This window comes from Dama dama, chromosome 15 (assembly GCF_033118175.1).
Source record: "Dama dama isolate Ldn47 chromosome 15, ASM3311817v1, whole genome shotgun sequence".
In the NCBI taxonomy this organism is placed as follows: domain Eukaryota; kingdom Metazoa; phylum Chordata; class Mammalia; order Artiodactyla; family Cervidae; genus Dama; species Dama dama.
Genome location: NC_083695.1, coordinates 19,051,973 through 19,068,611, shown reverse-complemented (window position 1 = coordinate 19,068,611; position 16,639 = coordinate 19,051,973). Strand labels below are relative to the sequence as shown.

Sequence of the window (16,639 nt, the reverse complement as noted above, 5' to 3'; positions counted from 1 at the left end):
TTTTTTTTTTGACTTGTCCAGTGTACATGGTAGCATCAGGAACGAGGTTTGACTCCTAGCCCCACTCTCCCACTCTTTTTTTATTTAATGTTGGAGGATAGTTGATTTACAATGTTGTATTTGTTTCAGGTATACAGCAAAGTGATTTAGTTATACAAATCCAGATATCTGGGCTTCCCTGGTGACTCAGATGATAAAGAATCTGCCTGCAATGCAGGAGACCTGGGTTCAGTCCCTGGATTAGGAAGATTTTCCTGGAGAAGGGAATGGCTACTCACTCCAGTATTCTTACCTGGAGAATTTCATGGACAGCAGAGCCTGGTGGGCTACAGTCCATGGGATTGCAGAGTCAGGCATGACTGAGCGGCTAACACATATTCATCTATCTATTCTTTTCCATATTCTTTTCCCATATAGGTTAATGTAGAATATTGAATGTAGTTCCCTGTGCTATGCAGTAGGTCCTTGTTACCTTTTTTAGGTTGATTATCAGGAGTCAAGTACAGCTGCCCAATAAAGACGTCTGCTGTCCCTACTGGGGGTAGTATCACATTTGGGAGAAGGAAAATAGACACTTGAGACTTACATATGTTGAATTCCTTAAAGACCAAGAAGTGGTCTTAGTAGCCTTGCTGGCTGCAGAATCACAGGTGTCTGGTCTAGCAGCACCATGGTGGGCTACACTAAGAGAGCAGGGAGAACTGGTGGTGGGTAACTCACTGACAGGTGCACGCCAAACTTGGGAGCCTTGTTTTCTTCGAGTTGACTAAACCTACATAGAAGTAACTGTGTTCAAGTTCCTTGTGTGAACTGATTAAACGTCAGGGCTGAGATCGCCTCTAGGGTAGACATGTCTGCACGTGTTCCTTCCTTTGGCTGGAAAGCCTGGAAGGATCACTTATTAGAGAGTTCCTCAAGCAGAAATTCGCCCTTGTCAGCTCTCTGTGCTCATTCACCAAGTGAGGTCTAATGTGATTTCTGAATCCAGGGAGCAGTCTGACGTGCACTGTGCGACCTGCTGAGGTACTCACCCGAGTGTTTTTTATTACATCCCGCGTTCAAACACGTGACTGTTAAGCAAGGCCTGCCTTGTAAACAATTGACATCCACTTCAGGGAACCACGTACCTTTAATTTGATGACATACATCTCAGAGGGCTTGTTTGGCTTGGTCTTTCAAGTAACAATTTACATGTAGCCATTATAGCATTTACATATAGCCACTGAGCCCCATTGGTAGCTCAGACCTTAAAGAATCTGCCTACAATGTGGGAGACCTGGATTTGATCCCTGGATCGGGAAGGTCCCCCTGGAGAAGGAAATGGCAACTCACTCTAGTATTCTTGCCTGGAGAATCCCATGGACAGAGGAGCCTGGCAGGAGTCGCAAAGACTCCGACACGACTGAGCAACTAACCACACACACACACACACACACACAACACACGCTTACAACATGGAGTGTTGTAAGTCCATGGAGTCGCAAAGAGTCCGACATGACTGAGCAGCTAACGTACGCACACACAGCACACAGTTACAACATGGTTGTGTCTCATTCTTGGGACAGGGGGAGTGAACGCCTACGTAACTGTTCTGTGATGGAGAAAAGCCTGGTCCTCTCTGTGATGCTGGTGTCATCAGGCCTCCATCCTGAGTAAAGACACCCTGGATTCCCTCACCCATGCCCCTGCAGAGAGAGCTGTGCCAGGCAGTGCAGCAGCGTGGCTCTGGCGGCTGTATTATACACATGCATCGCTACAGCGACACTTTCTGAACATTCAGGAGTTCTGCCTCACGATGCGAACGTCTGACATTTTCTCAGGGGAGCTTTCTGAGGAACTGCTGGGATGCAGGCGGTGCTAACCATGTCATCCTGCCTCTTAGGTATTTTAACGAGATGTCTGCACAAGGATTAAGACCTCGCACTGTGTCCAGCCCGATCCCTTACACACCTTCTCCCAGTTCAAGCCGGCCAATATCACCCGGTGAGTATGTGTTCTCAGCTGCCTCTGTGACTCATTTCTGTGTATTTATTAGATACCCCTGAATACGTTCCCTCCCAGCATATAAAAAGTCTTGTAAACAGAGAGGTGTCAAGTGTTGTCCAGAAACATTAAAAAAAATGATCAATATCATCACAACAGAGTCTTTGCTTCAGATTTTTAAGCACAAATATTGTAATGCCAGCTGCTGGTTTTCTTGTTTTTCTGGAACTAAAAAATGTAATTTAACTCTAAAAAACCTTTGTGAAAAGACTACCTTTGACTATGATTTTGGGTGCCAATGAATTGACAAGAACCTTGGATAGATTTTTCTGAGATGCATCATAGTTTATTATGGGTTCTCTCGTTATGTTCTATATTCACCATCTCCTTTTTTATCCTCAAAATAATTAATGCAGGTGTCATATTAAAATTGAGGTAGAAGTGATGCGGAGGTTCCATAGCTACTGGTCAGATGGCCAGGAAGTGGCGAGGCGGGGCATGTCTTATTTCCAAGGCCTGTGTCCTTCCGAGCACAGGCTGCCTCCTGCTCTTTGCAGTGGTGGTGAGTGGGCCTCGGCCCTGGGACACAGACCGGGCAAGAAGGAACTGGCTTTGCTTCTGTCTCTGGCTTTGCTCCTCAGAAGCCTGCCCCTCAAAGGCAGATTTGTCTTCATCTGACCCCAAAAAACTCTCTCCCCGGGGTCCCTGGCTCCACACCCGCACAGCATGGGACTCTCACAGCATGGGACTCGCGGGGCAGGAGGGCAAATTAATGACCCAGCAGGGAAGAAAGAGGAAGGCGGGAGGGAGGGCAGTGAGTGGAGGGAGGGAAGAGAAGGTCGCCAGCCAAGGGCTCGTGTCTTATGACTGAAGTGGCCAGCCTGCTCTTCTGTGCTCGCTGGTAAACAGGTTTTCAACAGAGCTGGGGGAAAAGTGGGGGTTGGGGGTGGTGGTGGGAAGGGGGCTGGAGGGCAGCTTCACAGCAGAATAAAGTAAGGTGATAGCTTAAAAGGGTGGCAGCAATTAAGGTTTTGTGGTCTGGGACAGTGAAACAGCTTCACGTTAGGGTGTCATCTCATTTTGTCTGCTGTAATCACGGGACACCAAGGATGCCCTTCAGGTTGACAGAGGAGAAGTGCCGCAGCCCTGCAGGTGGCTGAGGATAGCAGGAGGCAGAAACGGCTTGGTTCTGTGAGTTTAGGATCCAGCCCAGCACTATGCTGCTATGACTTTTTGTAAGACGGGTCACACTTTTTGGTTTTTGTCTGTCTGTTTTTGCCCAAGCCACGTGGCATGCAGAATCTTAGTTCCCTGACTAGGGATCGAACTCATGTCGCCTGCAGTGGAACTGCAGAGTCTTAACCATTGGCCCACCAAGGACATCTCTAGAAGGGTCATTTTTTAAAAGCCCAACACAAAGTGTGGCAGCTTTTGTCCACTTGGGGCTGGCACGCTCTCTCCTGCATCTGACAGGGTGAAGAGGGGCTGTTTGCAAATCAAAAGGACTTTCTGTTGTGGATCTTCAGCACAATCATCACTTGTCCTTGCCCCAAAGGATGTTCCTGAGTCTGTTTCTCCTGCTCTGCAGTGGCCTTGAGATCTTTCCAGAAGCTTCTCTCCTGAGCTGCCTCTCAGGTTTCCCCAAAGAGCATTTGGGTTTCACTACCAGGAGGATAAAGGTTTTCTTTGCTTTCTGATTTATTGATGGGGAAGAAAGTGGTGAGTTAGGAAGAAGCAAGAAAGAGGAAGGCTTTTATATCTCATAGTGATGCTGATTCAAGTTAAGTATAATTTAATGTTCTCTTTGATTGATTTAAACCTAAATGCATGTGATTTTTAATTCATTAAATGTAGTTTTGTGGTCACTGAAGAAATCAAAAACAAGAGTGAGACCTTGGTTGGGAATATTAACTTCTATGGTAACAAATACTCTGCAAGAAGATTTATTGCGTGCACAGAATTTTGGCTTTTGCTGCCCCTGTTGCTATAATGTGGGGCTTCCTTGTGTAGACAAGCTAGTTGGTTATCCATTAATACTACATCATAGTAAGTAACAACTAGAGATTTTTTCTTTTTAAATTTCAGCCAGCTTTAGTGAGAACATTTGTACCATCTTTGAAATTCTAGAATATCATCAAAGTAGATTATAAACTCCTTTTGGCAGTGGAATTACTCCTATTCTCTCTAGTCCATTGCATGCATAATACATGAGCAATATCTGAATTTTCGAGTTTTCTTTTCACTTTATTTTTTATTGAAAGAATTTGTGGTTCTCAATATTATGAATATCTAATCACTTCTTTAGTGGAACTGTGCTGTTTGTATAGTTTTCATTTCCATTTTAAGTATTTTGGCTCTTCTTCCCTTACCATTTCTGGTTAACATTGGCAGTCTTGTATTTTCACTAACTTGTTGGAATATTTTGAGGGCTATCTCACAACTTGATTGACAGGAACGTTTCCCAGAACTTACAAAAAATTCTTGCTTATATGTGGACTTATACATGTGGATTATACAGAGTATTATTTTTTCCAGCAAATTTTTTGAAGTTGTTCACTATTTTATATAGCCTAAGAAAAAGCCATTCCCAATTAGCACGTTTTCATGTGCCTACATCAGGCATGAGAAATAATGAAGTTTTTAAAAAGATCTATACCTCACTAGCAACAAGCATAACTGCTGCCCCTATCTTGGTTTCTAATTCCATTCTCCAGTTAAAAGAACTGAGGCTCTTTGGAGAAATGTATGTTTCTGGAGCCTGGGGTAGGGAATATATGAGATGAATGTGGACATTCCGGTAATGCCAACAAAGTAAGGAGAAGCGCAAAAAACACAAAGATGAGGATAGTTCCAAGAGACACAGGAGCTAGCTGAAAGGGTTCCCAAAGGCCAAAGCTGGAACAGTTGAACGATAAATAGTGTAATAGTAGATTGTAACCCAAACAGAAAACAAATATTCATCAGTTCACACTGATCTAAATAAATAACTAAGTAAATAAACAGGGAGAAGAGATAAATCTCTCATTACAGAGGAATTCCAAATAATTGATGTAGATACTCTATCCTCATGGAAATGGAACTAGCTCCCTGATCTCTAAATGTGGACTGCAGGTGAGGATTTGCAGAGAATATGGTGTGAAAAGGAAGGGGAAAGAGTACCTTTATATGGAGAAACTTCACAGGTACTGCCTCAGCCAGGAGATCAAGGTCAACATCGACAGTGGTCAGTCATGTTTGTAGTATGTACCCTTGATATGAGGGCTTCCCAGGTGGCACTAGCGGTAAAGAACCCGGCTGCCAATTCAGGAGATGTAAGAGATGCAGGTTCAATCCTTGGATCAGGAAGATCCCCTGGAGGAGGGCATGGCAACCCACTTCAGTATTCTTGCCTGGAGAATCCCATGGACAAAGGAGTCTGGTGGGCTACAGTTCATAGGGTCGCAGAGAATCAGACACAACTGAAGCGACTTAGCACACACACACACCCTTGATATGATGTGATGAGAAGAGCCCTTTACCTCTGCGGTCTTCCTCCCCAAAGCCCATCACCCCACGTGGAAAATGTCAGACAGTAGAGGGACATTCTGTCTGTAAAATACCTGATCAGTACACCTTAATACTGATGAGGTCATAACAAACAAGGAAATTTGAGGAACTATCTCAGCCAAGAGGTGCCTAATGAGACATGACAACTATGCATAGAACATGGTATCCTAAATGGATTCCTGAAACAGGAAGAGGACAATAGGGAAAACCTCAGGAAATCCAGATAATGTATGAACCTGAGTTAGTAGTAATGTATCAATGATGGTTTATTAGTTGTGACAAAAGTACCACAGTGGCATAAAAAGTTAATAATAGGGAATCTGTTGGAATTCCCTGGCAATCCAGTGGTTAGGAGTGCACGCTTTCAATTCCAAGGTCATGGGTTCAGTCCCTGGTTGAGGAACTGCTGCTGCTGCTAAGTCCCTTCAGTCGTGTCTGAATCTGTGCGACCCCATAGACGGCAGCCCACCAGGCTCCCCCATCCCTGGGATTTTCCAGGCAAGAAAACTGGAGTGGGTTGCCATTTCCTTCTCCAATGCATGAAAGTGAAAAGTGAAAGTGAAGTTGCTCAGTCATGTCCGACTCTTAGTGACCCCATGGACTACAGCCTACCAGGCTCCTCTGTCCATGGGATTTTCCAGGCAAGAGTACTGGAGTGGGGTGCTAAGATCCTACAAATCATGTGGTGTGATCAAATAATGATAATACGGAATCCGAGTCTGTGAAGTGCAGGAAATCTCTATACTTATTTTTGCCACTTTTCTGTAAACCAAAAACTATTCTAAAATAAGTACTCTATTTTAAAGCTACTAAATAGATAAGATCACCTACTCATGGAATGTAGAGGGAGAAGAGAAAAGGCCTCCCTTCTGATCTAGAAGTGACTGTAATATTTAGAGGTCATGTGCAGAAGGAAACTTTGCGAAGGAGATTGGGAAGTTGCTCCCAGAGAAGAGGAAGGATAACCAGTATCTGATATCACTGAGGTGAAGACAAAGCCTTTCAGCAAGAAGGGAAGGGTCAGCTCTGTCCCTCATTGCCCCAGGGTCAGTTGCAATAAAGAGCAGAGAGTAGCAAATGCAGCTGGCAGCACAGAAACGCTGCCTACCTTGGCAAGAGCAGCCTTGATGGAGTGACGAGGACAGAGCCAGATCAGGGAGAGCTAAAGAAGAAATCATATCTCTAGTGCGTGAATGTTCACAGAGACAGTGTTTTCATGAATGACTTGTAGAACTAAAATAATCTCCAAAGGAACAGAATCTTCAAACTTCTACCTTTTGTTTGGTTCTATGGTGGCTGGTTTTGGTTGTTTTTTTTTTTTTTCCTTTAGCAGAGGTGTATTAGAGGGAATTTGGGGGCAGTTGGAAGAAGCAGAAATATTCATAAAACCATCCAGAATCCTTATATCCAAAGTCAGTGTTAATATTGTAGTGTTTTCAAGTGTCGATTTTGCTTAGTGGTATTTTGTCATGAATTGCTTTTAATGAATCATTTTTTTAAAATTCACAATCTTGAGCTAGTGGACAATGAAATAAATCTTAAAATTTTTACTCTAGGCAATGTATTTCTGTAGTAGAGCAAGAGCAATTTATCCCAACAATAACTTCATAAAGCCACAGTATTCTGTTTAGGAGGCATTTTCTATTTAGGATTTTTGGGGGATTTTTATCCTTTATTGTATTTCTGGGCCTGAGGGTCAGATGTATGATGATTATAACTTAGGAGAAAAAGAAAATGTGTAAGACTTGGTCTCTGGCCTCTAATGCTTATGAACAACAACAGGGCCTAAGGAAACATAAGAAATAAGATACTATTAATGCAAGGCCAAATATAATGAGTTTTATGTATTTTATATCTCCTAAAATGTTAAGCTGTGGTGCATCCATACTCAATGACATATTACCCAGCACTAAAAAGAAATTAACTTGATATACACAATAACTCAGAAGGATCATAGGGGCATTGTGATGAATGAAAAACTAATCTCAAAGGATTGTATACTGTATAATTTTGTATCTATTAATATAGCATGCTCAAAGTGAGAAAATTACAGTGATGGAAAACAGATCAGTCCTTGCCAGGGGTTAGGATTAGAGAGAGGGCATAACAGTTAAAGGGACAACACAAAGAAGTTTGCTTGTGATTTTGCAATGATTCTGTATGCTGATTGTGGTGATAATTACTTGGATCAGCACAAGTGATAAAATTATACCTGTATGTGTACACACACACACACACAGTGAGTTTGTATCTTAGTCACTTGTTTTGGGCCAATGTCAATTTTCTGTTTTTGACAATGTGCTGTGGTTATGTAAGATATCATTGAGGGAAGCTGGGTGAAGTGTAGACAGAGATCCTGTAGTATTTTTGCAACTTCTTATGAATCATAAACTATTTCAAACTAAGAATTTATGATAAAATTAGAAGGTATAATATAAAATAAACTAATTTCAAAGGAGAGAGAGCTACCAGCTTAGAGAGCTTTTGAGATGAGCCTAGAAGGAGAGGTTGTTGTTGTTCAGTTGCTAAGTTGTGCCCAACTCTTTGTGACCCTGTGGACTGCAGCCCAGGCTTCCCTATCCTTCACTATGTCCCGGAGTTTGCTCAAACTCATGTCCATTGAGTTGGTGATACCCTCCAACCATCTTGTCCTCTGTCATCCCCTTCTCCTGTCTTCAATCTTTTCCAGCATCAGGGTTTTTTCCAATGAGTCGGCTCTTTACAGCAGGTGACCAAAGTATTGGAGCTTCAGCATCTGTCCTTCCAATGAATATTCAGGATTGATTTCCTTTAGGATTGACTAGTTTGATCTCCTTGCTGTCCCAGGGATTCTTAAGAGCCTTCTCCAGCACCACAGTTCAAAAACATCAGTTCAGGAAGTGGTTAAATATCTGTTTCTTTGGAGAGGAACATTGGGATATATAGGGCTTTTTGTTTTCTTCATTTAATATCCTGAAGTTGCCAAGTTTTCAGTGATGGATTTTTGTTTGCCTTTGTGGCTACAACAAACACGGTGGTTTTGTCTCATTATTATTGGTGTATCTTTTGACACTTTCCCTTTTCTTGCACCTGGTCTTTACCCCTTCATTCTATTTTTTCCACTTTCCTCTTATTTCTTCTCCTGTCTTCTACTTTTGTATTGTCTCAGTTGTACTCCTCTCAAGCCTTGACTTTTTTTTTCCAGTGGAGATAAGAACACTTAGCATGAGATCTACCCTCTTAACACCTTTCTAACTGTTCTGTACAGTATTGTTAAATAGGTACAATGTTGTACAGCATATCTCTGTAACTTAGTCTTCTTATAAAATTGAAACGTTTTACCCATCAAATAATAATTCCCCATTTCCTCTATCCCCACCCACTGTCAACCACCATCCTGCTCTCTGCTTCTGTGAGTTTGACCTAGATCCTTTATGTATGTGTTGTCATGCAGTATCCATCCTTCTGTGACCGGCTTATATTAGTTAACATAATGTCCTCCAGGTTCATCCATGTTCTTTTAAAAGGAAAAAGCGTTTTCTTCTTTTTGAAGGCTGAATAATATTCCATTGTATGTTTATACCATGTTCTCTTTATCCACTCATCTGTTGATGAACTTTTAGGTTGTTTCTATGTCTTGGCTACTGTGAATAGTGTTGCAATGAACCTGTGGGTGCAAATTTCTTTTCAAGATCCTGTTTTCAATTCTTTTGGATAAATACCCTGAAGTGGGATTGCTAGATCATTTATGGTAGTTCTATTTCTAATTTTTGAGGAAGCTCCATAATGCTTTCCATAGCGTTTGCACCAATTTACATTCCCATCAGCAGTGCATGGGGTTCCCTTTTCTCCACATCCTTGCCAACCTTTAGAAATGTTTATTTTTATTTTTTATAATAGCTATCCTAACAGATGTAAGATCATATCCTGTTGTGGTTTTGATTTGCTTTTCACTGATGATTAATGATGTTGAGCATCTTTTCATGTGTCTATTGGCCATCTGTTTGCCTTCTTTGGAAAAGTGTCTGCTGAGGTTCTCTGCCCATTTTTTATCAGGTTATTTGTTTATTTGCTTTTGCATTGGATGAGTTCCTTACATATTTTGAATATTATTCCTTTATCTGATACATGATTTATAAATATTGTCTCCCATTCCATAGGTTACCTTTGTGTCGATTATTTCCTTTGCTGAGCAGAAGCTTTTTAGTATGCTCTAGTCCCACTTGGCTATTTTTGCTTTTGTGGCTGTGTTTTTGGTGTCATATCTAAGAAATCATTGCCAAGACCAATGTCATAAAGCTTTCCCCTGTGTTTCCTTATAGGAGTTTTATGGTTTCGGGTTGTATGTGTGAGTCTTTCATTCATTTTGAGTTGATTTCTGTGTGTGGTGTAAGTTAGGGCTCCAGTTTCATTCTTTTTGCACGTGAATGTCCAATTTCCCAGCACCATTTGTTGAAGAGAACACCCTTTTACCATTGCATATTCCTGGCACCTTCGTTGAAATCATCTGACCATTTATACGTGGACTTATATCTGGACTGTCTTGTCTGTTATAGGGCTTCACTTTTATTTCCTTTGTTATCCATCCATCAGGCCATTTGGTGAGCCCATCACTCCTCTTATTCGTTTGCATTTTTTGTGGATGAATAAGAACTTCTACATTTTTTTTTTTTTTTTTTGGCCTCAAGGCATGTGGGATCTTAGTTCCCTAACCAGGGATTGAACCTGTGCCCCCTGCATTAGCAGCATGGAGTTTTGACCACTAGACCACCAGGAACTTCCCTATTTTTAAGCCTCCTAGATGCTTAAGACACTAGAGAGTTGAGTCCAGAGTAATTCTCACAAGTTGTTGTTATATTTCAGGTCTGTCATATGCAAGTCACACAGTTGGTTTCACGCCACCAACTTCACTGACACGAGCCGGAATGTCTTACTACAATTCCCCAGGTCTTCATGTGCAGCATATGGGAGCATCCCATGGTATCACAGTAAGTATCCATGCAGGAAGCAGCACTTTATGTCTGATGGTGGCAGCGACTGACACAGCGACATGGGAGCTGGTATTGATGCCCTTGGAACTTTACCTTTCTTATTCCTTCAGTTCATCTTAAACTTCTAGATATCTCCCAACAATTCAATGCCACACTGTGGTGTTGAAACTAAAATCCTTCTCAGGAGGCAAAATCTTGACCTTCACTTTCTTTGAAAAATTGCCCTTCATGAAATGTAGTTTGCACTCTGGCCAATGCTGTGATTGAACTCTAGCCAGCTCCTTGCCATAGTGAATTTTTGTTGGTTGCCATCACAACTGAAAGTATTTATTGTCTGCATCTTCACAGTTCGCTGACCCTCAATATTCTTCCTGAAATTAGATTCATTTCTAGTTTCATCCAGAATTTTCTTTCCTGAAATTAGAAGTAACCTTATGTGTATCTGGTTTGGGCCCTACTCAGCCAAGTGTTTTCTTTAGAGCTGGTTATGTAGTTGAATAAGAGGCTTGTTGGAAATGTCACTAATAGAGGTTTGAGAACAGGGTAGAATGGAGGATGTTCCCAGTGAGGGAATCTTGAAAAGAAGAACCCTATTCTACAAAAAGAAAGTGTGTAAGATATTTCTGAAGCTGTTTTGCTGGTTTGACGAGCGTTACATAAAAGCAGGAACATTTTGGTTGAGCCATAGCTTTCAGGATATCGAAAACTTGTTTGAGGGATGGAAGGAACTGGAGACACACAACAGAGAGAAAAAATTTAAGAGAAGGATGTGACAGCTGTTTTTCATTTTCGGACAGTCTCATTGAAGGACCCAAGTGCAGTCGTTTGGTCAATGCACATTTCATAGTGATTTTGTGTAGCCTTTTCATAGGTGTCAGTGCACACTCTACCTTGTTGAAGTTTTCATGATGAGTTTGAAAACCACTGGGGACAGACAAGGACATGGCCAGTGTTTTTGTCTCCATGGATCCGCTTCTGGACAGCCTTAGCCCCAAGTCAGGCTGGGTTAGGGGTGAGCCTGTATGCCTGGTCTGACCTGCTGTTCCTGTCCTCTCTACAGAGGCCTTCACCGCGAAGAAGCAACAGTCCTGACAAATTCAAACGGCCCACGCCGCCTCCGTCTCCCAACACACAGACCCCTGTCCAGCCGCCGCCACCTCCACCTCCGCCACCCATGCAGCCCGCGGTCCCCTCGGCAGCCACCTCGCAGCCTGCCCCCTCGCAACATTCGGTGCACCCCTCCTCCCAGCCTTAACGCATGTGCTTAGTCCAGACCCCACCTGGGGACTCGTTCACACAGTGGAGCCGTCGACTCGCCGCCAAAGGCTTCCTTCCCTGGCATATTCGGATCTGACTTATTTGCACTGAGGTTATCTAGGCTTCACTATTCATTGTGTTGTAAATGTGTGTCGGAAACGCAGCCAGTGTTGTGGGTCTACAACACTAAACAGACGACTTTTTTCCATCGGTGTTCTACTTGAATCTACATGTGCGTCCATTCCCTGGCTGGGACCTCGGCTTTTCGACTCTTTGGTAGTTAAGCAGCAGTGTGCAATTTTTCGCTTGGCCCCCAGAGCTTCATTTTCCTGGCTTTTAGGTTTGTAAAATAAAAAGGGATCTCTTTTTTATATTTTTTTCCATGAATTTGCAGAAAATTACTGAGCTGTTGTTACTCTTCCCCACCCCCCACTATAATGGTGTTTACCAAGCATACCAATAATTCAGCACTACAGTTCAGACCTTTGAAAATCTAGCTCTCAGTATAGAACAGAAAGTTAGCTGGATCAGTGCCCAAGATCATGTTTAATATAGCCTTCTAGCAGATAGACTTTGGATGGGGTATGTTCAGTATATCTCAACACCCACATCTCTTGTAAAAAAGGTCACCTAAAGTATTGGCTCACATGGCTGTATCTTTTCCATATACATGGGATGGATAATTATTGTGTATCTAGGTGTGATTCTGTCTTTATTCTTGATGTTAACCTACCCACACTGGCCCCCCTCTCCTGTGAGTTGCTAACTACCCACCAGCGGTTGCAATGGCTGATAAGAACGTGCCGTGTGATTTCTGCTGCCAAAGGCAGTGTGATTGTAACAAAAACAGCTATTTTGCCTTTCCATTCCTTACTTGTGTTCCCCTAAAATAGAGTTCAAACAGATATTTTAAAGGTGCAAAAATACTATTTGAAAATACTATTTGAAATGAACATTATAGGAATACCTTGGCATAATGGCCACAAAATACTTTATCTCTTAGCAGGAAAGAGCTGTAGAGGCAAGTAGCACATTAGCCTTGAGGACTGCTTATTTTACCCAGTAAAAACAAGTGCAGTGTTCAAAGAAGTATATCCTGAATGCGTTATTTTCATTCATTCAGCACAAATAAATTGTTTGGTTTCACTTAAAGTGGAACACTGTGAGTCACTCTTTTCTTAACACTTGGAACACCTTTATTTTGACTTTTCAGCAGTTACTGTTTTGTACTTTGGTAGTAAAGTGATTTTTACCACCTGTGTTTGCATATTTATATATGCTGTGGATGGAAATAACTTACTAGAGAATGTATATTTTATGATGAGAATGTGTATCTGTTGGATATAATCAGAGAACTGAAAATTAATTTATCCGTAATTTTTAAGAGTCCCTGTTTTGTGACTACCACCTCTCATAGCTAGCTCTTTACTGAACACACTCCTAAGTATAAGGAACCGTAACATTGTAGATACTTAATATTGTACAGTAGAGAAACGTCCATTTTTTGCCTTCAAATGCATATTTAAGAGTTACAGAATGAGAAAAAGTCTTGTTGGCTAATAGTGTTTGACTAGCATCTTAAGAACTTGAGAGTAAAAGCAACAATAGGATTTTTTTTTTTCAGCTCTTTCAGTTTCCACCTCCAAACTGAGAGCATTGCTCCTCAATTGTTTGAAAGAAATCATAAGTCTATATAAATTTTATTTATAATGTGTAATATACATAATCATAGTACAGTTCTCAAATATGGGGAAGAAGTTTGGCATTTGATTATTGAGGCTTGAGGTTTTTAATTCAATCCGCTGGGGTCCTGTCTAACCTGGGGATTTCACCAATGGCTCACTGTCCCTCCTGACACCTGGCCATTTTGAGGAATTCTGAGAGCAGGCAAACAGGTGTTGCCTGCATGGTACAGTTCTCAGTTTTTCTTATAGGAGAAATATGGTCTATGTTTACAAGAATTTTCTACAAGACTGTAGGTTTCAGTGCTGTTGGATAGAGGGTCTTGCACTCAAACAAGAGAGAGAGTCTAAACTGTAATGATCTTCCCTCTGCTTGCTAGCAATTTAGTGATCTCCTGAAAGCACAAAAGTTAAAGCATTGTCCTATGGTGACTGAAAAAGCACTTGGAGGAGCAAACAGTTCTGATAAATGCCTTCTAGAGACAGGTTCTTAACATTCAGATTTCTATAGGAAGGTGATGCCAGTTTCCCTAGACTAGTCATTTCATTGCAAAATAATACACAGCTCCTTCAAACAGCACTTTTTCACTATGAATCTGTTGCCTCTCCCAGTGGACATTCTGGATTGATAGAACAAACACTACTCTTTTGAACTGATGCCGTTTCGGGTCCTGTTTGAGTGTTTTATAACCCTGTGGGGAGCCTGTCACACTTGGGCAGTACCTGCCAGGGCAGCTTCTTGGCAGTTGTTTAACCCCCAAGGACCCCAAAGATTTCCACCTCAAGCCCACAGAGGCAAAAGCCTCCTTGCCCACAGGAAGCTGACATACCTGGGGCATGTCTTTCGGGGGCTGAATGCAGTTTCTGCTATTCCTGTTGCCCACCCACAACCCTGGACTGACTCCCAGAAGCCTTGGAAGGCAGGTGGGAGCCACAGCAGGTTCAATAGTTTCGTTTTCCTGTCTCACTGACAGAGACCCTTGGCTATCACTGTGCTGCTAATAGAATAAGTACTTGTCGCCAGATGACCATGCCTTTTATACAAAACCAAATTACTTTCCCTCACACCTGATGCCTCTCTGGGCTCTGAACTGCTCTCTGTCATCCAGCATGCTGGCATTCTAGACAGACTTTTAGTGATGTGGCAGATGGTGGAAGTATTTAAGATTTGATTTAACTCACTCCTTTGTTCATTGAAAGGAGTTTGAAATTTTGAGCTCCTGAGAGCCTGACCACAACCATGGAATGAATGTGTGACCAGAATGTGGCTTTGACACCAAGTGCTGCTGCTGCCCCTTTGTAGTTGGCTTCTCACTGATTTGACCAGAAATAATGGATAATGTGAATTTTTGTTAACTGTTCAATTGTAGAAAGATAGAATATGTTATCGCCCTTTGTTAGGTAGACATGAACTTTTCCTGCACGAAGCCTTGCTTGTAGAGGATGCCCTTACAATAAGGCAAGAAAAAGCATAGTAATTTGTGCTTGGAGAGCTCACTATTTTTATCTTATCAATACAGAAGAAATAATTTCTGCATAACTTGATTCTTCTATCTAGTACTTGTATTATAGGTAACCAACACTGATAACTTTGTAGTGATGACTACCAAAGAAATGCATAGTAAAACAACCTTTTATTTCCAAATTACAAAAGAGCCAGCCATTGACGCTGCTATGTGAGTTCCATGCTCAAGAGCCATTGTAAGAGATTAAGGGGTTTTAGGTTTTGGGGTTTTGTTTTGGTTTTGCATTTTTGTTGTTGTTAGGTTTTTTGTTTTTTTTTTTTTTTTTTAGTTTCTTTCCTTTTTCTTTCTCTCTCTCTTTCTTTTTTTCTTTTTTGGATAAAACACACACAGCTGTTAGTATAAAATTATAGGGAGCATGTTCCAGAGTGCTCAGCAGTTGTGGTTAACTGCCAAGCCCTGGTTGCCTCTTGCTAGGCAATGGAAGGAACCTTCTGTTCATGATAGTGTGGATGATGTGTGTGTGCAAGCGTGTGTGTGTGCATTCATGCCTTAATTCGGGTTACTGCTCAACTTTAGTTCTTGACCTAGTCTGCACTGTCATCTAGATTGTATTGTACATCTCGATCTGAACTTCATCCTGGCAAAAACAAAGTTGCAGGCACAACAGTTTGAGAATGCATTCTTCCAGCAGAGTGTTGGATCAGGTTGACCCTGAGCCTTCTTTGGACTTTATTTGGAACTAGGCATGGAAAGCAAAAGTGGACTGTCCTAAGGAAAGACTTCAACAAGGAAGAGAAGAGAGCCAAGTGCTAGCATGTCTTTGGCCTCTGCGTATCTGTGCACACTGTATGTCGTTCATAATAGCTTGTCTACAACTTGACTAGGTTGGAGTTCTGCTAATAGTGGCAATCTTGACATTTCTTGGTCAGAATTTAGAGAGATGTAAGACTTCCAATTAATGTCTTATTTACTTCTTTATGTTGATTAGCCTTTGATACATGTGCTGAATCAGAAACCTAAATAAAGATAATTTTTTAAAATGAATCTCTTGAGCCTCATACCCTATCTCTTTCTTTCTGGTCTTTGAGTCAGAACATGAATATTGTCTCCCTGTGGCTCCTGATAGACATTCGTCTTGGATTCTGAATACTGAAGGCTACCTTAGAAAGTGAGCTTAAGAAGAGGAAACAAAAGAGACTGGTACTACTCTGTTTCTTAATCAGGATGCTGGTTATCTGAATGTACTGAGGTTTTGAAAGTACATTGAACTGTGAGTTTATGATCTGTGCACTGTACCATATACATGTTGTATTTCACTTGAAAACCATAAACCTGGAGATTATGAAAAGGAAAGGAAAACCACACTCATTCTCAAAATGTTACCTATATACAATTAGGTACATGTATATACACACACACGTGCTAAGTAGCTTCAGTTGTGTCCGGCTCTTTTCGACCCTATGGACTATAGCCTACAAAGGTGATCAGTATACTTGCGAGCAAGGATTTGAGTGGGTGTGGCTCCATAGTATCTTTCTCTTTCTGATCTCAGCAAGAGTGAGGAATGAGGAATCTGCATTGTTCGGCTCCCTGCATTGTAAGTGGAGAAATGGGTGTCCTGAGTCCAAGCAGTCTACCCTATTTGGGAACCTTTGCAGCGCTATGAGCACATAACCTCGTTCTGTAATTTCACTACACACACACACACACACACACACAATATATATGTGCTCAG

At 41.7% G+C, this 16,639-nt stretch overlaps 1 protein-coding gene across 1 annotated transcript in view; it reads left to right on the top strand.

The window, feature by feature from the left end:
• Positions 1–15,948, top strand: part of CCDC6 (coiled-coil domain containing 6) — a 109,466-nt gene extending 93,518 nt beyond the window's left edge. The window contains exons 7-9 of the mRNA XM_061161579.1: positions 1,883–1,983; positions 10,372–10,496; positions 11,560–15,948. Coding sequence (XP_061017562.1) covers positions 1,883–1,983; positions 10,372–10,496; positions 11,560–11,754 — 421 coding nt within the window. The 3' untranslated portion in view covers positions 11,755–15,948. The remainder of the gene's footprint in view (positions 1–1,882; positions 1,984–10,371; positions 10,497–11,559) is intronic.
• Positions 15,949–16,639: the final 691 nt, after the last annotated feature.